The 22,451-nt window shown below is 44.6% G+C and overlaps 1 protein-coding gene across 1 annotated transcript; it reads left to right on the forward strand.

Annotated features, from left to right (window-relative positions):
• Nucleotides 1-6,692: 6,692 nt before the first annotated feature.
• On the forward strand, nt 6,693-8,623 carry ZNF691 (zinc finger protein 691). The gene is made up of 2 exons (XM_065873647.1): nt 6,693-6,730; nt 7,774-8,623. Exon 2 carries the CDS (start codon nt 7,790-7,792, stop codon nt 8,621-8,623), a length of 834 nt encoding a protein of 277 aa, XP_065729719.1. The 5' UTR covers nt 6,693-6,730; nt 7,774-7,789.
• The last annotated feature ends 13,828 nt before the right edge of the window (nt 8,624-22,451 follow it).

Here is a 22,451-nt window from a genome sequence, read left to right on the forward strand (position 1 = left end):
TGAGCAAAAAAAAAAAAAAAAAAAAAAACAGACGGGAGAAAAACCAAATGAACAATCAGATTAGGTTTAGGCGGTGGTGTTGAATGTGTGTCACTGAGATACAGGGGCTCTTTACTCGAGGGGCTGTTTAAAAGCACTTCATCCTGCCTCACCCTGCACTCAGGCTTGTAGTCATGAAGTTATGATGACCAGTGACTTCTCACTTATCCTGTCAAGAACTGCTTTTCTCCTTTTCTCTGTTCAGGCCTCTAGCCCCCATAGCCAGCTTTTTAAAAGTAAACATGTTTTGGATCACACACTCTTCCTTCTTTCTTCTGGAATATAGGGCAGAAGGCCAGAGGAATTTAAAAAAAAAGCCACGCTTTTCTATTTCCTTGATCCTGTTTACAGCATAGTTTGGTGACATTCGGTGCTAATGTACATGTTTTCAAAGCTAACTTGGTGATAACCAGGTATGGGGACTTTAAACGTGGTAGCCGTAATCCTGAAAAACCCCAGGAGGAAGCTGGGAGGTATGGCTACAAACAGAGCAGCTCAGCTGTGTGTGGCCTTGAAAAGGCAGCAGTGGGTTAGGCCATCTGTTGCACTGGCATTTTTGAATGCCCTCTGGGATTCAGAGAGGCCCAGCTAGAAAAAGTGGCAGTTTTAACCACCAGTGTAGGAGCTTTTGTTCTATAAGACCATAATATTGGAAAACTTGACTATTTGTGGAGCAAACAGCCTCTTAGATCAGAGAGTATTGATCTCACATAGGAAGTTGGTAGACCAGGTGTGAGGATAAAATAATGAACTTGCTTTTTTGGTGTGGGTTTCAGAAAGAACCCTAATCACTCTCAAGTCACACCACATATATGATCTGACCTCTCTGTGGTGATGTTGGCTATCAGTTTGCAGATGGGTACACAGTTCTGCCCAACAGAAAGTGGCTCTATGTGTCTGTCAGAAGTTCTCTTAGTGCATGTATTAGGGTTCTCCAGAGAAACAGAATATGTATTTTATTTTATTTTTTTTGCGGTACGCGGGCCTCTCACTGTTGTGGCCTCTCCTGTTGTGGAGCACGGGCTCCGGACGCGCAGGCTCAGCGGCCACGGATCACGTGCCCAGCCGCTCCGTGGCATGTGGGATCTTCCCGGACCGGGGCACGAACCCGCGTCCCCTGCATCGGCAGGCGGACTCTCAACCACTGCGCCACCAGGGAAGCCCCAGAATATATATTTTATATGTGTGTATACAGATGCACACACACGTGCACACACACACACACACACACACACACACAGCAGGAAGAATATATATATTTATTTATTATAGGGAATTTGTTCACACCATTATGGAGGCTGGCAAGTCCCAAGATCTGCAGGGTTAGTCAGCAAGTTGGAGGCCCAGGTGAGCCAATGGTTTAGTTCCCATCCAAGTCTGAAGGCCCAAGACCCAGGAGATCCCATGGTGTAATTCCTGTTTAAAGGCTGACAGGCCTAAGACCCAAAAACCAATATTTCAGTTTGAGTCTAAAGTAGGAAAAAGGTTGATGACTTAGTCTGAAGGCTGTCAGGCAGGAAGAATTCTTTCTTACTTGGGGGGTGGTCAGCTATTTGGTTCCATTAGTCTTTCAACTGATTGGATCAGGCCCACCAACATTAGGGAGAGCAATTTGCTTTATTCAATCTACCGATTTAAATGTTAATCTCATCTAAAAACCCCTAAAGGAAATACTCAGAATAATGTTTGACCAAGTATCTGGGCACCCTATGGCCCAGTAAAATTAACCATCACAGCTCCTGAATGGAATTATTTGTTTGCTTTTGTACAGTCCTTAAATAAAAGTTTGTTATTCATTGTTTGGCATGCTCTTATTTTCATTGTGAACGAGAAGTTGTGGGGAAAGGCTTTGGGCTGGTGAGAGAAGAGCATCTTATGGGATTGGTTTTGAACAGCCTGATTCCACCCATGCAAGCTTTAACCACAGTTAAAAATAAAGCCACAGCTTTATTTCTGCATCTGCCTTCTCAGTATTTCATTTATATCAGTTTATAAAGTAATAGTGTGTATGGGGTATTTACATTTCACTCATCCATATTAAATTTCAAACATACTTTTGTGAATATCCCAGTCTTAAAACTAATTCACATTATTCACATTGGCTGCACCCAAGGAAACTTACCAGCAGGAAAGAGAACTGACATTCATGGAGGCAGAAGCATTACATATGTTAACTCTTTTTCTTCTTCTTCTTTTTTTGGGGGGCTGCAGTGCACTCCATGCAGGCCAGACCAGGGATCGAACCCATGCCTCCTGCAGCTGAAGCGTGGAGTCTTAACCACTGGACCAGCAGGGAAGTCCTGACTCATTTAATCCTTACAATAAGGAAATAATGCTCTAAATGGCTAGGTAGTAGAACTGGGAGCATAAATCTAGTGTATCTAGCTCTGAAGACAATACCGTTTTCTCTTTGAACTGAAATACCTTGAAGAGATGAGAGGCGTGTAGAATTTTAGCATACATATTTGATTAATTAGACTTTTTTTTTTAAAGTTAAACCTGAAAAAATAATCCTAATCCTGGATGTGCCTTAGTGGTCTTGTTGTGTCTGAACTGATGAACTACAGTCAGGTTTAATTAAACAGCACTCAGAAAAAACCCTGCGCAGGGGCTTTGGGAAACCAGAGGTGGTTCCTTGGACAGAGAACATTTAGCTTCTCTGACAAATGTATTGGATTAGTTGATCTTTGAACTCCCTTCCAGGGGGAGGGACAAATTAGGAGTATAGGATTAACAGATACAAACTAGTATCCAAAAAATAGATAAGCAACAGGGATTTACTATATCATACGGGGAATTATACACAATATCTTGTAATAACCTATATAATGGAATATAATCTGCAAACAGCTACCCCAAATCACTATGCTGTACACCTGAAACTAACACAGTATTGTAAATCAACTATACATCAATATAAATAAATAGACTCCCTTCCAGTTCCACAATCCTTTGGCTTTAAATTACCACCAGTGAGGCGCGGGACTCTGGCTTCGCGGGGTGTCTACAGGACCATCAACGGTCGCCAACTCAGAGTAAACAAGCATTTCTGAATTCATAACCCCTTGGAGGTCATGTAGGTTAGTTAGCTCTACATAGTCTACAACTTCCCAGACCGGTGGCCCTGAACGTTGGGCTTTTAACGCCAGAACGCAGAAGGAAATCCGACGACCTTAGTGGGAATCCAGTCTCCACCACTAAATTCTATACTCAAATTTCTTCTCTGCGGCTACCATCTTCCACAGGACTACAACTCCCAGCAGGCCACGCCCGAGGCCAAAGGTTACTGGCGGCCCTGCCCGAGTTTCTTGCCTTGTGGCAGCCAGTACAGCCAATAGCAAGGATGGCAACCCTCAGGAACCAGTCCTGGAGAGGCAGGGCGGATCCTTTCAGGGTTCCGGTTCCGACTCCTTCCCCCGGCCCCCCGAGGCGGTGCTGTCCCTGACCGTACGGCTGGAGCTAGGTTGGTCGGCGTCGGGCCCGGGGTAGCGGTTGCGGAGGGGCGGGGGGGGCGGAGGGGGGGAGCATGGCGTCTCGGGGAACTCTAAACGTGGCCCCTTCTTTCTCACCGGGCAGTTGGGGCTGTGGCTTTGCTCCCCGGACCCAGTGGAGAGCAAACGGGCCCCTGTGGTCCCTCCGCCCTAACTCCTGACCCCTTCCCCCGGCCTGCACGACCCGACTGCTGGCCCCAAACCACTACCTTCCCGCCCTTCTCTTGGCCTTTGAGTAGTCCAGCCCCGCTTCCACTGACCATACATTTGGGGTCAGTTTCTTTTCTCCCACCGCTCCGGCCCCAAGCCCGTCGGCAAGTCTGAGCCCAGCTCCTGTGCTCTACAACGCTCGTGCCCTCAGACTCCGCCCCGCTGCACACGACCCGGCCTCTTGGGCCGGGTCCCCTGACCAGTCTCCTCGGACCCTCTGACTCTTTTGGTCCTTCTCTCTCTCTCACCCCTTATCCACCCGCCCTGTACAATTCCCAGTTCTTTAACACAGTTTCCCTGATATTTCCAAGCTCCTCTCTCTCCTTCCTCCCCCGCCAGCTCTCGACTTGATCCCAAAGGCCCCGAACTAAGGCCCTTCAGACCGCTTTCCAGCTTGGCCTCTTCCCTCTAACCCAGGCCTTTGGCCTTCAGCATCAGTGATCAACAACCCCACCTTCTTGGCGCTAACTTCTTAGACTTGGCTCCTTTACCACTGCCTCAGTCCCTTCCACCTTTGGTCCTCCCTGTACCTCTGAGCCTCCTGGGAAGACAAGCCCCATGGGCCCCTTTCTCGAGAACTCTGAAATCTCTGAAATGTAATATGTAAGAGCCTCTTTACTTTACCTGCCACTGTCTTCTCAGTAGATGGTGGGCTCCCCATCTCGGTAAGTCCCAACGTTGCTCACCCATCCTGCAAGTCGTAGCTCAAAGACCACCTTTTCCGTCAAGCTGCTCATCTCTGAGCTCTTCAGGGAGATATGCCTGTGTCATCAGAACTACCGTGGCACTGTTCCTTCTTTCCTTTCTTCCTTCCCTCTTTCTCTCCTCTTCCTCCGATACTGGTGTAGTGCTTAAAAGCACTGGCTTTGGAGTGATGGGCATGGCTCCCAGTTCTGCCACTCACTTGCTGTGTGCCCTTGGGCAAATTACAATTTCCCTGCTTCCACTGGAACTTAACCTTCTACACTGTATGAGTTTCTGGAGTTCATGGCCTATTTCACTGCACTGTACCATAAACTCTTTTAGGGTGGTGACTATAATCTTAAATCTTTTTGCTCTTTTTTGACCCAGCATTCAGCCCTGGGTAGAGTCACAGCTTGGTATATTGTGGGGTTCTCAGGATAGCAGGATTGGTAGTGAATGGAGGCCATGTAGCTCATTGCATAAAGACGGATGTTGGAGCCCTAGGTGGGATGGGCAGAGGTAGGAAGTAAATTAGATCATATCCATTCCCTTGTACTTAAAAAAAGTTTTGAGCACCAGGCCTTGTGCTGGAGAGATTACCAGAATGACCCAGTCCCTGCCCTCAAGTTGCTTATAAACTAATAGTGGAAATAGACATGTAAACAGATAATTGCAAATCACTGTAAAAGCAAGTACAAGATTCTGTGGGTGCATAAAGGAGGAAGTGGGCAGGAATTAGGAGATTGTTAAGGAATAGTGGGTGAGAACAGACACAAGCAGGCATGAAATGGGTTCTGGAGACAGGGCCGGCCTTCATTCAGTTCGTTCAGCAAATATTTATTAAGGATCTACTAGGTATGACTGCCACTGCTGTAGGAGTTGGGGTTATATTAATGAATAAAGCAAAGAACCTGGCCCTCATGGGACTTACGTTTTGCAGGGGGAGGCCAATACTAAATAATAGACATAAAAAACATTGTTAGGAGTTGAGAAGTGCTGTGGGGCAGGGGAGACTGAGTGAGGGGGAAGGGGTCGTAATTTTTTAATTTATTTTTTTGGAGGGGTTGTAATTTTTAAAAGGATGGTCAGGAGACAGTGAATAAATATCGGAATAAATTGTTTCTGATTTTTTTTTTTTACATTTTTGAAGGTGAAGCAAGCCTGTTATTTTTCACATCACTTATCTAGATTCTTGAAAAAGCACTCTCTAATAGAGATTGGTAAATTATACTTCACCTCCTTTTGTTTTTTTTAATAGATCTTTATTGGAGTATAATTGCTTCACAATGCTGTGTTAGTTTCTGTTGTACACCAAAGTGAATCAGCCATATGCATACGTACATCCCCATATCCCCTCCCTCTTGAGCCTCCCTCCCACCCTCCCTATCCCACCCCTCTAGGTCATCGCAAAGCGCGGAGCTGATCTCCCTGTGCTATGATGCTGCTTCCCACTAGCTATTTTACATTTGGTAGTGTATATATGTCAATGCTACTCTCACTTCGCCCCAGCTTCCCCCTCCCCCCCCATGTCCTCAAGTCTATTCTCTATGTCTACATCTTTATCCCTGCCCTGCTTTTAAATAAAGTTTTATGAAAACAGACACACCCAATCATTTACAGATTTTCTATGGCTGCTTTTATGATACAATGGCAGAGTTGAGTAGCTGCAACAGAGATCCTATGGCCCCCAAAATTTACTAAACGTAAACTCTCTGGTCCTTTACAGAAAGTTTGCTGACCTCCCACTCCTTAAAGATTTAAGGTACTGTCCGTATTTCACGTTTTAGATTATATGTACTGTACCATTTTTTAATTGAATGTTTTTCTTTCCTAACAAGATCATGTAAGGGATCTTTTTCATTCTTGCCTTCTTCACAGGGCTAGCATGTAGCGTCTTCAGCAATGGTAGTAGCAGCTGTCATGTACTGAATGACTAGTACTGCCACACTTTACACTGAGCATATTCTAGGCATTTTCTCTAACAAAGGCCTGCTGTGTCTGTTGGTATCACAATTTTAGTGGTGTGGAAGTTGAGGCTCAGAGTGGTTGAGTAATTTGCAGAGTTGTAAAGACAGTATGTGTCACTATAGGGATCCAACCCTAAATGTAGTCGGTGTCCCTTCCATTACCAGACCCCACCTGGAGCAATTATGAAGCTTTCATTTTCTATCATCAATGCCCCATCATAGTCTGTGCTTCCCTCCCTCATCCCTTTGTTCATGTCAGTCTGTACAGTATCTCCACCAGCCCACGCTGCCTTTTGAAATGCTGTTATTTCTTCAAGGTTCAGAGGAAATACCACTCTCCTCTTATCAGTACTTTCTTCCCCTCATTCCCTGTCCTTGGCTGTCAGAACTCAAAGGAGTCTGCAGCTTAGCAAGCATTTGCTGATGTTTGCATAAGTAGGCCCTGTGTTGGGCACTCTGTGTGTGTGGGGCAGGGAATGTGTGTTTGGGAGACTGTGTGTGGTGTGTGAGTATAGCTGGATGTGTGTATGGTGTGTAATTATATAGCCATGAATGTGGCTCTATATGTGGGAGGGGTGTGTGTGGTACGTACGTGTGTGACTGTGTACGTGTGACTGCGTGATATGTATGTGTGTTGTGAGAGTGGCTGAGTGTGTTGGTAGGTGAGTATGGCTGTGTGTGGTGTGAGTCTATGTGTGAGACTGTCTGTGTACGCACTGCTGTGTGTGGTGTTTGAGTGGAAGTGGGTACTGACCAATCAGAACAGACACAGCCTAGGCCCTCAGTGGGTCTTGGAGGACCCAGATGTTAAGCCTTTATTTGCTAGACTATGGTGAGGTCTGGGGAAGGGAAGGAGTGTACACTTAAGAGGATTCAAAGCTGGGCCTTGTAAACGAGTAGGAGAGCCTCAAGAATCAGAGATTCTGTTATCTTCATTTTGAAAACAGGCAAATAGGTGGATACTTTTAAGGAAGGCTTTTCAGAAACGATTAAACATAATGGGAATTTCAGTTAACAGTTAGGCAGAAAAATCGAACGCATCCCCAAATGGAAGCTCCTTTACTTGTAGGTGAATTCGAGTCTAGACTGTCATTGTTTAGTGGTATTAAGAAAAGTGACATTGTGCAAATCATACAAATATCTTTTGGGGCTGGACAAAGCTGGGGCCTTCTTTTTGCTCTGGTGGGTAGCTTTAAATATCTGTGGAAGTTTGTCACTTGAAAGTAAGTAAAGGCATTCTATCCGAGTATTCCAGTAAATTGAGGTTATTTCTGACGGATGGTTCCAAAGGGATGGTATATACCCACCCCTTCAACCAGGACGAAAGATTCCCTGGGGTCTGGCCTGACCCAAGGAATAAAGGTGTTGGCCATTTGTGTTCATTCTCAGGGTTCAGAGATGGGCAGTGAGAAGGAGCAGAGCCCAGAACGGCGCCTGCCTGAGGAAGGGGAACGGGGTGATAAGCCGTGGAGAGTGGATGACTCAGAGGGTTCTTGGATCCCAGATGGGGAGAAAGAGCATGGGCAAGCAAGCCTACCAGAGGGGCCACCGCAGGACGTCACTGTCCCCGCCGGAGAGCCAGAGGACCTCTCTGCTCATCCGAGGCCCGAGGCTGATGAGAAGCCCTTTGTATGTGCCCAGTGTGGCAAAACCTTCAATAATACCTCCAACCTGAGAACACACCAGCGGATCCACACGGGCGAGAAACCCTACAAGTGTTCTGAGTGTGGCAAGAGCTTCTCGAGAAGCTCCAACCGCATCCGGCACGAGCGCATCCACCTGGAGGAGAAGCACTATAAGTGCCCCAACTGCGAGGAGAGCTTCCGGCGGCACTCGGACCTCACCACGCACCAGCAGGACCACCTGGGCAGGTGGCCCTTCCGCTGCGACATCTGCGGCAAGAGCTTCAGCCAGAGCTCGGCGCTGGCCGTGCACTACCGGACCCACCTGGAGCCGGCGCCCTACATCTGCTGCGAGTGCGGGAAGAGCTTCAGCAACAGCTCCAGCTTCGGCGTGCACCACCGCACCCACACGGGTGAGCGGCCCTATGAGTGTGCCGAGTGCGGGCGGACCTTCAGCGACATCTCCAACTTTGGGGCGCACCAGAGGACCCACAGGGGCGAGAAGCCCTACCGGTGCACGCTGTGCGGGAAGCACTTCTCCCGCAGCTCCAATCTCATCCGCCACCAGAAAACTCACCAGGGAGAGCAGGCTGGGAAAGATTCCAGCTGAAGAGGGCGAGGAAGAGAGAGAGCAGAGCGTGGGACCCCAACCTAGTGCAGAAAGATCTTTAGGATCTCCTGCTGCCCCCTTGACCTCAAGCCCTTCCTCCCACTTTGGAGAATGGTTTTCTGTTGCCTCTGAAGCCAGGATCTCCAGGAAGTCCTGAGAAGGGACTCTGAGTAAAAATCTTCACTTTTTTTCCAGGCCGATTTCTTGTGGTAGAAAGTCAGAGGACCCCGTCTTGGCTTCACCTCCTTGGGGTGAAAGAGAAATAAGGTAGGCTTAGGACATGCTCATATCATTTGGGCAACCGTCCCCTGGCCTTTGAGGAAGTACCTGTGAGGTGGGCATCACTGTCTGGAGGTCCTCTGTATAGTATGTGGACCGCTTAGGGCACACTGCGGTGGTCCACTAGTTCCCACCTGCTGTGCCTTAGCTGGGCTGGGAGGAGCAGGGGAGAAAGGGCCCCCCTTGGCCCAGAGAAGAGGTCTGAGGTCCTACTTTCGGAATGAAAGGGAAGCCCTCAAGGAGCCATGATCCAGGGACCCTCACACTCCCTCCTGTTTGTGACTTGTCACCCCCGCCCCAACGTGCATCTGTTTCCCCAGGGTTAGCAGTAAAAACCCTTCAATGAAAAGGACCCGTGTACTTATTTGGGGGCATCGAAGAAGTGGGGAGGTGGTTGCACCACAGCCACTCTGGAAGGGAGTTGAATTCCAAGAAAGAATGGATGGCTGCTCTGAAAAGCAAAAGGAAGCAGCTGACTCTGAGGTCTGTGAGGAGGAAGGGGAAAGGGAAGGAAGTAATATTAACTGAGCGTGCACTCTATGCCCTGGATTCTGCAGGTCACTTTCACATTCTCTATCTCATTCAGTTGTCGCAGCAACCGCAAGGGAGTAAGATGAGGCAAGTGAGGAAAGGTGAAGTCGCACAGCAGGTGTGTGGCGGAGCCAGAGTTCAGGCCTGGGCCTCCCTTGATTCTGAGCTGAGGCTCTCTCACTACATTCACCTTGCTGGCTTCTGAAGGAGGAGCCACTTAGGGGGCTGGCCTGGGACCAGGTGATTCCCTGTAAGTGGGAGTTAGTGTGGCCTCTTGCTACAGCCCTGGACCCTTTGCCCTGTGGGATGTCAGGGCCAAGCATGAGAACCTTTTCAACTTTAGATTGATTATTGATTGACGCTTATTCGGTGCCTAGGAAAAATGACAGTGACAGGGAATAGGGGGTGAAGGGTGGGACAAGATGAACCTAAGGTCTGCCCTTAGTAGCAGTAGTGCAGTTCCTAACTGAACTGCTCGTTAGGGATCGTGCCTGGCTTTCTGCCCTTCTGAAGGCCTGGCTCCACGTGGCAGTTTTCAGTGTTTTCTGCATGGAGGTTTATTGTTCATCCAAATTTCCTCCAACAAATACAAAAGACCCCTCTCTATCTCTCTTGCCAATCTGGAGCCCTGCTCTTCCAGAGTGAGGGGCCCTCCTCATTTGTAGCCAGTTGGCAGAATGTGACTGGCCCTGCTGATGACCTGACCTATCACATGGGATCTTGCTGCCTACCCAGGAAGGGATATGCCAGTCATCATCCTATTCTCACAACAGCCCTGTGAAGTAAGAATTACCCACATTTGACAGATGCAGAAACAGGCTTACATGGGAAGTCAGTGGCAGGGTCAGGAACCTAACCCAACCCAAAGCCTGTATTTTTTCTGACCATAAAAGATGACTTCCCAAACTGTTCCCTGACATTTTGTAGGATCCTTTTCAGTTTACAAAGCACTTTTATTTCATATACATTTTCCTGCTCCTTGAAAATCTCCATACAAAATATTTTAAACATATAGTCACCCAACTGGCATGTATGAATTGCTCCCTCCTAATAGAAGTTGCCAGGGGCTTCCCTGGAGGTCCAGTGGTTAAGACTCCATGCTTACACTGCAGGGGGCAGAGGTTCGATCCCTGGTTGAAGAACTAAGATCCCCGATGCCATGTTGCCAAAATAAATAAATAAATAAAACTTTAAAAAGAAGTTGCCATCTAACACCTACTGAATGCCAGTTATTATACACCATTATTTCTGATCTCCATGACTAGTCTGCAAAGTAGTAGTATCCCCATTGTCAAGATAAGGAGATTCTGAGGGGTTAAATGACCTGACCTAATGGCTGAGCTGGGATTCCAATCAGGTGCGTCTGATTCCAAGGCCAGCTCTTCATTTTGCTCATTACCAAGCTAGGTGTGCTGTTCTCTCATTCTGGGGAGCTTGGTAATCCTTCCAGACCCAGAGCCTTAGTGACAACTGCTGTGATTCTTTTGGAGTCTGCTGCCAGTGAGACCCAGGACCTGCTTTGATCTTGGGACATAACTTGCTGGCCGATCTCATTTGCCCTTTTTTGACCAAGTTCATAGGCTAGGTTTTCTGTGTTGGTCCAGGCTATTGAGTCCTGACTAGTCCATTTATTCACCCTCTGACTTCCTTTTTCGCTAGCTTCCTTTATTTTCTCCTTCATTCCCTTTTCCTCTTCCCTTTCTTCTCCCTTTCCTCTCCCCTTCTTTCCTCCCTCCCCACTTCCTTCCTCTCTCTCTTCCTCCTAGTTACTAGGAATACTGACAGTGAAGATGTGGCTCCCGTGTTCTCTGATGTGGGGTGGCTGTCAGGTTTCAACAGCAGGCAAACCTGGAAGGGTGAGGCCCTCATCAACTCCCGGCACTTGATCCTGGTGTGGTGACCACCCGCAGGCTCCCTGCCCTTAGCCTGAATTCAGATGAAGCCCTTTCCCTCCCATCAACCTTATGGCCTTCATGCAATTCAGTTCCACCCACCAACATTTATCAAGCGGCTATTATGTGTCAGGAAGCAGGAGGTTCTCCCCACCTCACCTAAGGGAGTTTTAACTGGATGCCCGGCAGGGTCCAGAACAGGGAAGGGAGGTTGGGGGTAGGCAGGGAGAAGGGAAAAGCTGTGCACACGTAGCCTATGTTCAGGCCCTCTCTTCCCTCTGCACTGGAGGAACTTGACCCCTGAACTCTCTTCCCCGTGATAGGAAAGGTACAAGGGACATCAGTATAGCCATAGGCAGAGCCCCTGGACCCCAACTTCTGTTGGAACAGGAAGTCATGCCTGGTCTCTTCCTGCTCTGAAAGTTCTGGGTTCCTTCTGCTATGAGATCCCAGATGAAAGGAGAGACCCACGTGCACCTTTACCCACAGGCCTTGCTGCCTACCATCCAATACTCGCTGCTTGGAATCAAGGCATTTCCCCAGAGTCTCTAGTCAACAGGGAGACATTAACCCATTACCGTTTGGGTAGCAACTTCTTTCCCATTCACTATCACAGTACAGTAGTGCAGGCAAATTACAGGGTTGCTCTTGTCAGAGCCTGGAAGAGAGGCCTGGAGCCAGTCCTACACACGTCTGGGTATTGGAAAATAGTGATGATAACAGCATTTACTATTGAGCCTAATTTCTAAATCTTCACAATTCTGCAAGGTAATTATTGTTTCCATTTTGCAGATGATGAACTTGAGGCTCAGCTAGATCAAGTGACTTGCTCATTTAAGGTCACATGGCTACTAGGTGGCTCACCTGGGATTGTAACCAACCCAGGCCTCACACTAATGCCTTCTTAATGACCGCATGGTCGTTAAGCCTTGCTCCCTGGAGCCCCGCTCCCTGTCAGTTCCCGCTACTCCTTAGAGCGGTCCCATCCCAGAAGGATGTAATTCTGTCAAGTCTCTCTCATGGTTGTTTGGCTGGGCCTAGGAGTTGATGCTCCTGGGAAAGGTGGGGTGTACAGAGCCAAGGCAAAGCTGCTGAGGGTAAGGTCTGCTGGGGAGAAGTCTGGACAAGGACAGAGGGATCAGCTGCAGCCCCGTGAAGCTCCTTCTTGTTCTCCCTCCCCATAGGGCATCTCTAGGGCAGTGCAGAGTCCTGCTCTTGTCCCCAGGGTGTTTTGGGACCTGAGGACAAGCGGGACTTGCTCTCCTTTCTCCTTATCTGACTCTGAGAAGCTGCAGGACTTTCTCTTCCCCCTGCGCGGGCACACTGTCCAGGGCCTCAACCTACTGGCCTGAGGCTCCCACCCTGGGTTTAATTTCCACCAATAATGCGCTCAAGTCCTGGGTTGAGACGCCAGACCAGGGTACAGCCCACAGAGCTCCTTCACCTGCAGTAGCGGGGTAGTGACAGGTGGGAGTGGGGGAGCCTCTCGGCCCCAGGTAGCTGTCCCCCTTGTAGGGGGTGAAAAATAACTGTCCCTTTACCCTTCAGAGTTCTTGGCTGAGACCCCTGTAACAAGAGACAGATTAACAAGAGAAAAACAAGTTTATTCATGTGTATACCTCACGTATACCTGGGAGACACCCAGGGAAAATGAGTTAACTTGCCCAGGTGGCCTAAACCATCTTTAGCCAAATATGAAATAAAGAAAGGTGAGGGTGGGAGAGGAAGGCAGTTATGGGAAGTTACCAGGAAAAGCAGGGTAAACAAAGGTAAGGTTTGTTATGCAGATTAAGTCTCTGCCTTCTCCATTGACAACATTCTCTTAAGATTTAGTCATCTCCTCCTCCAAGTGCTGCGAGGTAGACACCCTTAACAAATGGAGATTTCCTTTATAAGTATAAATTTCCCTCTCAAAAAAGTAATTTCTACTCTGTTTTCCCAAGTTTCTCCCTTTGAGTGCAGGAGACTGGCGCTTAAACCCAGAGTTCCAAGGCAGGATGATAGGTGTCATTACAGTTGTGCCCGGGGCGGGGGCACTGTAGGAGCCCCGGGGAGGGCCCTAACCTGGCCTGTACCTAGTCATTGGGCCTCAAAAGTGAGTAAGACACAGTCCTTCCTGCAAGGAACTCAGAGGAAGAGAAACTCCCTTCTGAACAAGGTGTTGGGGGAACACAGGTGGGATGGCTAACTCTGCAGGGGAGGAGAAGACAGAGAGGGATTGAATTTGGTCTTGGAGAATGAGTAAGTGTTTACTAGGTAAAGAAGAGGAAGGCTATTTCCGACGGAAGGGAAGCCTTAGTGTTTTAGGGAACGGTGAAACGTTTGAGGTAGTGAAGATTGTCCTGTGTGGGGAGGAGATGAGGCTTGTCAGGTAGTTGGAGGCCGGGTCGTGAAGGGTGTTGGATGCCAGGATAAAGAATTTCAGATTGTGGACAGTAGAGAATTTTAAAGCCGAGGGATGGCATGATCGCATTCACCCTCTAGGAAGAACACCAGGCTAGTGTGGAGTATGAGCTAAAGGGGGCAAGTAAGTCGGGAACGTGTATATAGAAGCCAGGTGCCAGCTGGGGCCTCCCAACCCACAGAGAGCTCTCTGATTGCCTCAGAGCCTTGCCAAAGCCACAGCACGGGAGAGTCCAAACCAACCACAATTTCTGCAGATTCCTGGCCCTTAGGCTCTCATGGTCTCTTGCCTGAGGTTCCTGTGGTCTGCGCAGTCCTTCTCTGTGTTGACAAAAAAATTAATCAGTCGATCTAAGAAAGAAATGGAAAATTTTATTAGAGCCAAACTGGGTATTATGACCCGGAAACAGCCTCTCAGAAAGCTCTGGGAACTGTTCCACCCGTTAGAGGTCAAAGCTCAGTTATATAGGTTTCTGAGACAGAGGGCTATACATTAAGTGACGTATTATTGACAGTTTACACAATCCAGATCTACATGTACAAAGCAAGTAGCGGGTCAGGGGTCATCATGGGCCCTTACAAGATTAAGAAGGAACGTTATCTCCCAAGGAGTTATGACCCTTGATGAGATTAAGAAGGCATGTTATCTCCTAATGAGGTCTGGTTAGTGCAGGTGCACTAAAGGGGAGGGAGGAGGAAAAAAGAAAAATGTTATTTTAATTTTTCTTGTCTTACCATAAAACATGAATTTCATTTCATCATCTGTTTTGTCCCCATTTGCCTTATCACAGAACTAAGCACCTTCATGGGTTCCCTGAGAAGTTCTGTCATACCAAGCATTTTGTGCGTTTAGAATCCCTTGAAGAGATGGGGAATCTTGGGGAGAGGTCACATCATGGTGTGTGACTAACTTGCTCTTTTTTTTTTTAAAAAAAGTTTATTTATTTTGGCTGTGCTGAGTCTTAGTTGCGGCACGCGGGGTCTTCGTTGTGGCATGCGAAGGCGTGAGAACTCATAGTTGCGACATGCGGACTCATAGTTGCAGCATGCAGGATCTAGTTCCCCAACCAGGGATTGAGCCCGGGTCCCATGCATTGGGAGTGCAGAGTCTTATCCACTGGACCACAAGGGAAGTCCCTGCTCTTCTTTCTTCCCATCGCTGTCCTTAACCCCTTCTCCCCCAGATTGCCACGGAAATTCCAGGTTGTTCTACTCTATTATAAAAAGCTGTTTAGTTTTCCTCAGCCTCTGATACTAATTTGTATACAAAAACACATCAAGGGGCTCAGCAGAACAAGGTCTCACCACTTAACGGTGGTACACCCACCCCAAAAAAAGCAGCTGTAAAAAACCCAAACAAATAAATACCCTTGAAGATTTGCAAAGCATGTAAACATATTAAAGTTCAAGACAGTAGTGTGAGCACAAGTGGTAGTTTCCCCTTCCTTCTGAGACCTTCATTAAAATGACAGAATAGGAATATAAACACATAACAGCAAGGAGAATGGCAGGGAAGAGGGGTGGCAAGTGTAGAGATTTCAACAAATTTCTAGAAGTAAAGGACAGCACACTGGTTGCTCAGCAGAGTGGAGGAAGCCATAGCCCAGAAGGCAGGCAATGGGAGTGAAAGCCAGTCTTCCTGGCAAGATCCCAGAGGCTCTGAACTCATAACCAGCAAGTGCTGAGACAGACATGGAAAGTGGACCCAAAAACAAGGGCGTTTGTAGAAGGTCTGTCTATGCAGAAGCTTGTACCAGTCACCCCCTAACCCCTTTACCTTCAAAATGGAGAGTGATTGGCACTTACTTCCAGACAAGCAACACACACACACACACACACACACACACACACACACACACACACACAGCAAAACCAAGAAGGCTTATTCTATAGAAATCCAGTAAGTCCCCAGGAGAAATCTAGGGTGTTTAATGTGTTGACATCCCAGAATAAAACTTTCGTTATTGTGACATTTATAAACCCTCCCCCCACCCTTTCCCCCAACAATCACCCACACACTCACCCTACAGTAATGCCTGCCAGAAAACCCTACTGCCAAAAGTCCTTCATGTTCTGTCTCAGGGAAACAGATACAGGGAAACAGAGGAAATATACAGCAACAGAAGACACGAGCTCAGTTACTAAGATTGTTGGTCTGTTACTCCATAAACACGCAACCAGGAGGACCAGAATTATAAAGACAACTAAAAGCATAAGAGAGAGACAAGATAAACAGAATAAGTGACTCTAGACAACAGAAAGTTGTAATGGCACAGTAGAATCTTTTTTTAAAAATTGAGGTATAGTTGATTATTATATGAGTTTCCAGTGTACAACATAGTGATTCAGAATTTTTATAGATTATACTTCATTTAAAGTTATTATAAAACATTAGTTATATTCTCTGTGCTGTACAATATATCCTTGTAGCTTATTTACTTTATACGTAGTAGTTAGTAACTTAATCCCCTATCCCTATCTTGCCCCTCCCTCTTCCCTCTCCCCACTGGTAACCGCTAGTTTTTCTGTATCTGTGAGTCTGCTTCTGTTTTGTTATATTCATTCATTTGTGTTATTTTTTTAGATTTCACATATAAGGGATAACATACAGTATTTGATTTATTTCAGTAAGTATAATACCCTCTGAGTCCATCCATGTTGCTGCAAATGGCAAAATTTCATTCTTTATGGCTAATATTCCATTGTATATATATATATGCCATATCTTCTTTATCCATTCATCTGTTGATGGGCACTTAACTTGTTTCCACACCTTGGCCATTGTAAATGATGCTGCTACAAACATTGAGGTACATGTATCTTTTTGAATTAGTGGGGTTTTGTTTTGGTTTTTTTGTTTTTTCAGCTATATATCCAGGAGTGGAATTGCTGGGTTATATGGTAGTTCTATTTTTAGTTTTTTTGAGAAACCTCCATATTGTTTTCCACAGTGGCTGCACGAATTTACATTCCCACCAACAGTGTACAGGGTTCCCTGTTCTCCACATCCTCGCCAACATTTGTTATCTGTGGTCTTTTTGATGATAGCCTTTCTGACAGGTGTGAGGTGATATCTCATTGTGTTTTAATTTCTTTGATGAGTAATGATGTTGAACATCTTTTCATGTGCCTGTTGGCCATCTGTATATCTTCTTTGGAAAAATGTCTGTTTAGGTCTTCTGGCCATTTTGAAATTGGGTGGTTTGTTTTTTTGATATTGAGTTGTATGAGCTGTTTATATATTTTGTATATTAACCCCTTATTGGTCATATCATTTGCAAATGTCTTCTCCCATTCAGTAGGTTGTCTTTTCATTTTGTTGAGGTTCCCTTTGCTGTGCAAAAGCTTTTAAGTTTAATTAGGTCCCATTTGTTTATTTTTGCTTTTGTTTCCTTTGCCTTAGGAGATCGAAAAAAATATTGCTACGATTTATATCAAAGAGTGTTCTACTTATGTTTTCTTCTAGTAGTTTTATGGTTTCTAGCGTTACATTTAGGTCTTTAATCCATTTTGAGTTTATTTTTGTATATTGTGTGAGAGAATGTCCTAATTTCATTCTTTTACATGTAGCTGTCCAGTTTTCCAGCACCACCTATTGAAGAGACTGTCTTTTCCCCATTGTATATTCTCACCTCCTTCGTTGTAGATTAATGACCATAAAGGTGTGGGTTTATTTCTGGGCTCTCTGGCACAGTAGAATCTTTAAAAACTCTAATGATATCCTCAGGAAGATCTGGGAAGAGACTACCTCCATAGAACAAGAAAGGTTGCTAGTGGAAAGAGACCAACTGGAAAATTAGAAATAACTTTTGGATATTAAGCATATGATAGCTAAAATAAGATATTCAAGAAACCACTTGGGAGATAACATCAAGAAAAGCCCCTAAAATATAAGGCAAAAATACAGAGATAGGGAAAGAAGAAATAAAGGACACAGAAGACCAACTTCTTATGATGAAGACTGCTGGTTGTCCTCCAAAATCTGTTCACCTTTTTTATTGGGGGCACTTAACTAACTAACATTTCCTAGTCTCCTTTGTAGTTAGGTATAACCCTATAATTTAAGTTCTTGCCAATGGAAAATGAGCAGAAATGGTATATGACATTCCTGGGCCTAGACCCTCAGGAAAGCAGGCATGCCTTCACATCATTTTCTTTCCCCTTTTTACCAGCTGTAACCTGCAGGAGCCCAGCTTTGATGGTTGCAGACGATACAATGTCCTAGTGTAGACTTGCCAGATAAAACACAAGGCACCCAGTTAAATTTGAATTTCAGATAAACAATGAATCATTTTTAGTATAAGTATGTCCCAGATATTGCATCTTAGTGGATGGCAGAGCAACAGGATAAAAAGAACTGGGTTTTTGAATTTAGCATGTAGCAATGCTACCCCATTCACTTGAATACACATTTCAAAACTGTTAGTGAGAGAGAAACACACTTTTTTTGTACTCCAAGCCACTGTGTTGTTTGGTCTCTTTATTACAGCACCCTAATCTTTCATCCTAATACTTAGAGTGAATTTCTGCCATAACAAGACTGTGGCTCGTCTTACTATGTAAGATGTCTTACTCTTGCCATTGGTCATTTTTCCTCCACATTTTAACATCTCCAAAATTAGATGCTGTTTTAGATAAAATAAAATACCATATTACAGGAAAGAGATAAGGCAGTGATTTCAGCAAGATAGTGGAATAGGAAGTCCCAAATGTCAGTCCTCAACAGAGACGCCAGGTTAACAACAATGTATGGACCAAAATATCTTTTTGAGAACTCCAGAAACCCACAAGCAGGCACATCTCAACTTGGGTTGTTTTTCAAGGGGTTGGGGTGAGGGTGGGAAGAAGAGTGGAATATGCATTCAACATTCTGGCTTTTCAGAGGGTTTCCCGAGGGACTGGTTTCTGTCTCTCTTGATTTGCAATACTGATGGGGAGCCAAAATACTTCGGATGCCCCTAAGCACAACATAGGTTGGGATGCTGCTGAGTGAGGTGGCTTGACGCTGTAGCACCAGAGAACTTTCAGTACCACAGACAGACACCAGAGGGAGCAAGAGATTATGAAAAAGAAACCTGAGAAAGAAACCAGCAGACCTCTCTAATTGGAAAATTAGCTGCACAAGCTCAGAGAAGTCGCATCCACCAAAAAAGTTTTCAGGGATTCCCCAGAATCTCTAGTCAGGTTAATTATTAAAGGTCTTCCCCTCACAGAAGCCCGTCCAAATGAGGATATCAACAAAGAGACAGACACTATAAAAAAGAACCAAATTCTGGAGCTGCAGAATACAGTAAGTGAATTGAAAACTTATTAGAGGGGTTCAACAGCACACTTGATCAAACAGAAGAAAGAATCAGCAAACTCAAAGAAGGGCATTTGAAATTATTTAGAGTCATAGGAACAAAAATAAAAAAGAATGAAGAAAAGTGAAGAACGCCTAAGGGACTTATGGGACACCATAGAGTAGACCAATATATGCATTATGGGAGTTCCAGAAAGAGAAAAGAGAGAGAACAGGACAGAAAGCATATTTGAAGAAGTAATGGTCAAAAATCTCCCAAAACCAAGGAAGGAATTAGACATCCAAATTCGAATATGTTCAAAGGACTCCACGTATGATGACTCCAAAGGGGCTCACACCAAGACACATTATAATCAAACTGTCAAAAGTCAAAGATAAAGAGAGAATCTTGAAAGCAGCAATAGAAAAGCAACTTGTTACATACAAGGTAGCTCCCGTAAGATTACTGATGTATTTCTAGGAGAAACTGTACAAACCAGAAGTGAGTGGAATAATACATTCAAGGTGCTGAAAGAAAAAAAGAAACCTTGCAACCAATAATACTGTATCTGGAAAAACTGTCTTTCAGAATGAAAGACAAAGACTTTCTTAGATAAACAAAAGCTGTGGAAATTCATCACCACTAGAGCTGCCTTATAAGAAAAGCTAAAGGGGGCTTCCCTGGTGGCGCAGTGGTTGAGAGTCCGCCTGCCGATGCAGGGGACACGGGTTCGTGCCCCGGTCCGGGAAGATCCCACATGCCATGGAGCGGCTGGGCCCATGAGCCATGGCCGCTGAGCCTGCGTGTCCGGAGCCTGTGCTCCGCTTGAGAGGCCACAACAGTGAGAGGCCCGTGTACTGCAAAAACAAAAAAAAGGAGTCTGCAAGTTGAAACAAAAAAGCATATAAAAATATACAGCTTGTTGGTAAAGATAAAAATATAGACAAATAGAAAATACTATAATACTGTAGTGGTGTTATGAAAAGCACTTTTAATTCAGTATAGAATTTAAAAGACAAAAGCATAAAAATAACTATAACTATAAAACTATGTTAATGGATACAATTTATATACAGATGTAATTTGACATCAGTATAAAGTAGGGGTGGGGAGATGCAAAGGAGTTTTTTTTTTGAATTTTTATTTTATTTTTTATACAGCAGGTTCTTTTTAGTTATCTATTCTATACATATTACTGTATATATGTCAATGCCAATCTCCCAATTCATCCCACCACCACCGCCCCCTGCACTTTCCCCCCTTGGTGTCCATATGTTTGTTCTCTACATCTGTGTTGCTACTTCTGCCTTGCAAACCTGTTCATCTGTACCATTTTTCTAGATCCACATAATATGCGTTAATATTCCATATTTTTTTTCTCTCTCTGACTTACTATACTCTGTATGACAGTCTCTAGGTCCATCCATGTCTCTACAAATGACCCAATTTCGTTCTTTTTATGGCTGAGTAATATTCCATTGTATATATGTACCACATCTTCTTTATCCATGTGTCTGTCAATGGGCATTTAGGTTGGTTCCATGACCTGGGTATTGTAAATAGTGCTGCAATGAACATTGGGGTGCATGTGTCTTTTTGAATTATGTTTTTATCTGGATGTATATGCCCAGTAGTGGGATTGCTGGATCATATGGTAATTCTATTTTTAGTTTTTTAAGGAACCTCCATACTGTTCTCCATAGTGGCTGTATCAATTTACATTCCCATCAACAGTGCAAGAGGGTTCCCTTTTCTCCACACCCTCTCCAGCATTTGTTGTTTGTAGATTTTCTGATGATGCCCATTCTAACTGGTGTGAGGCGATACCTCATTGTAGTTTTGATTCGCATTTCTCCAAAAATTAGTATGTTGAACAGCTTTTAATCTGTATGTCTTCTTTGGAGAAATGTCTATTTAGGTCTTCTGCCCATTTTTTTATTGGATTGTTTGTTTTTTTTAATATTGAGCTGCATGAGCTGTTTATAAATTTTGGAGATTAATCCTTTGTCTGTTGATTCGTTTGCAAATATTTCCTCCCATTCTGAGGGTTGTCTTTTCGTCTTGTTTATAGTTTCCTTTGCTATGCAAAAGCTTTTAAGTTTCATTAGGTCCTGTTTGTTTATATTTGTTTTTATTTCCATTACTCTAGTAGGTGGGTCAAAAAGGATCTTGCTGTGATTTATGTCAAAGAGTGTTCTTCCTGTGTTTTCCTCTAAGAGTTTTATTGTGTCTGGTCTTACATTTAGGTCTCTAATCCATTTTGAGTTTATTTTTGTGTATGGTGTTAGGGAGTGTTCTAATTTCATTCTTTTACATGTAGCTGTCCAGTTTTCCTAGCACCACTTATTGAAGAGACTGTCTTTTCTCCACTGTATATCCTTGCCTCCTTTGTCATAGATTAGTTGATAGGTGCGTGGGTTTATCTCTGGGCTTTCTGTCCTGTTCCATTGATCTATATTTTTGTTTTTTTGCCAGTACCATATTGTCTTGATTACTGTAGCTTTGAGTATAGTCTGAAGTTAGGGAGTCTGATTCCTCCAGCTCCGTTTTTTTCCCCTCAAGATTGCTTTAGCTATTCAGGGTCTTTTGTGTCTCCATACAAATTTAAGATTTTTTTTGTTCTAGTTCTGTAAAAAATGCCATTGGTAATTTGATAGGGATTGCATTGAATCTGTAGATTGCTTTGGGTAGTAGAGTCATTTTCACAATATTGATTCTTCCAATCCAAGAACATGGTATATCTCTCCATCTGTTTGTGTCATCTTTGATTTCTTTCATCAGTGTCTTATAGTTTTCTGAGTACAGGTCTTTTACCTCCTTAGGAAGGTTTATTCCTAGGTATTTTATTGTTTTAGTTGCAGTGGTGAATGGGATTGTTTCCTTAATTTCTCTTTCTGATCTTTTGTTGTTAGTGTTTAGGAACACAAGAGATTTCTGTGCATTAATTTTGTATCCAGCAACTTTACAATTAACTTTATCGATTAGCTCTAGTTGTTTTCTGGTGGCATCTCTAGGATTATCTATGTATAGTACGTCATCTGCAAACAGTGACAGTTTTACTTCTTCTTTTCCAATTTGTATTCCTTTTATTTCTTTTCCTTCTCTGATTGCCATGTCTAGGACTTCCAGAACTATGTTGAATAATAGTGGTGAGAGCGGACATCCTTGTCTTGTTCCTGGTCTTAGAGGAAATGCTTTCAGTTTTTCACCATTGAGAATGATGTTTGCTGTGGGTTTGTCGTATATGGTCCTTATTATGTTGAGGTAGGTTCCCTCTATGCCCACTTTCTGGAGAGTTTTTATCATAAATGGGGGTTGAATTTTCTCAAAAGCTTTTTGTGCATCTATTGAGATGATCATATGGTTTTTATTCTTCAATTTGTTAATATGGTATATCACATTGATTGATTTGCGTGTATTGAAGAATCCTTGCATCCCTGG

The sequence above is a fragment of the Phocoena phocoena genome, chromosome 1 (assembly GCF_963924675.1).
Source record: "Phocoena phocoena chromosome 1, mPhoPho1.1, whole genome shotgun sequence".
Classification (NCBI taxonomy): Eukaryota; Metazoa; Chordata; class Mammalia; order Artiodactyla; family Phocoenidae; genus Phocoena; species Phocoena phocoena.

Excerpts from the sequence above, each read along its gene's own strand:
- ZNF691 (XM_065873647.1), top strand. The coding sequence starts at position 7,790 with ATGGGCAGTGAGAAGGAGCAGAGCCCAGAACGGCGCCTGCCTGAGGAA.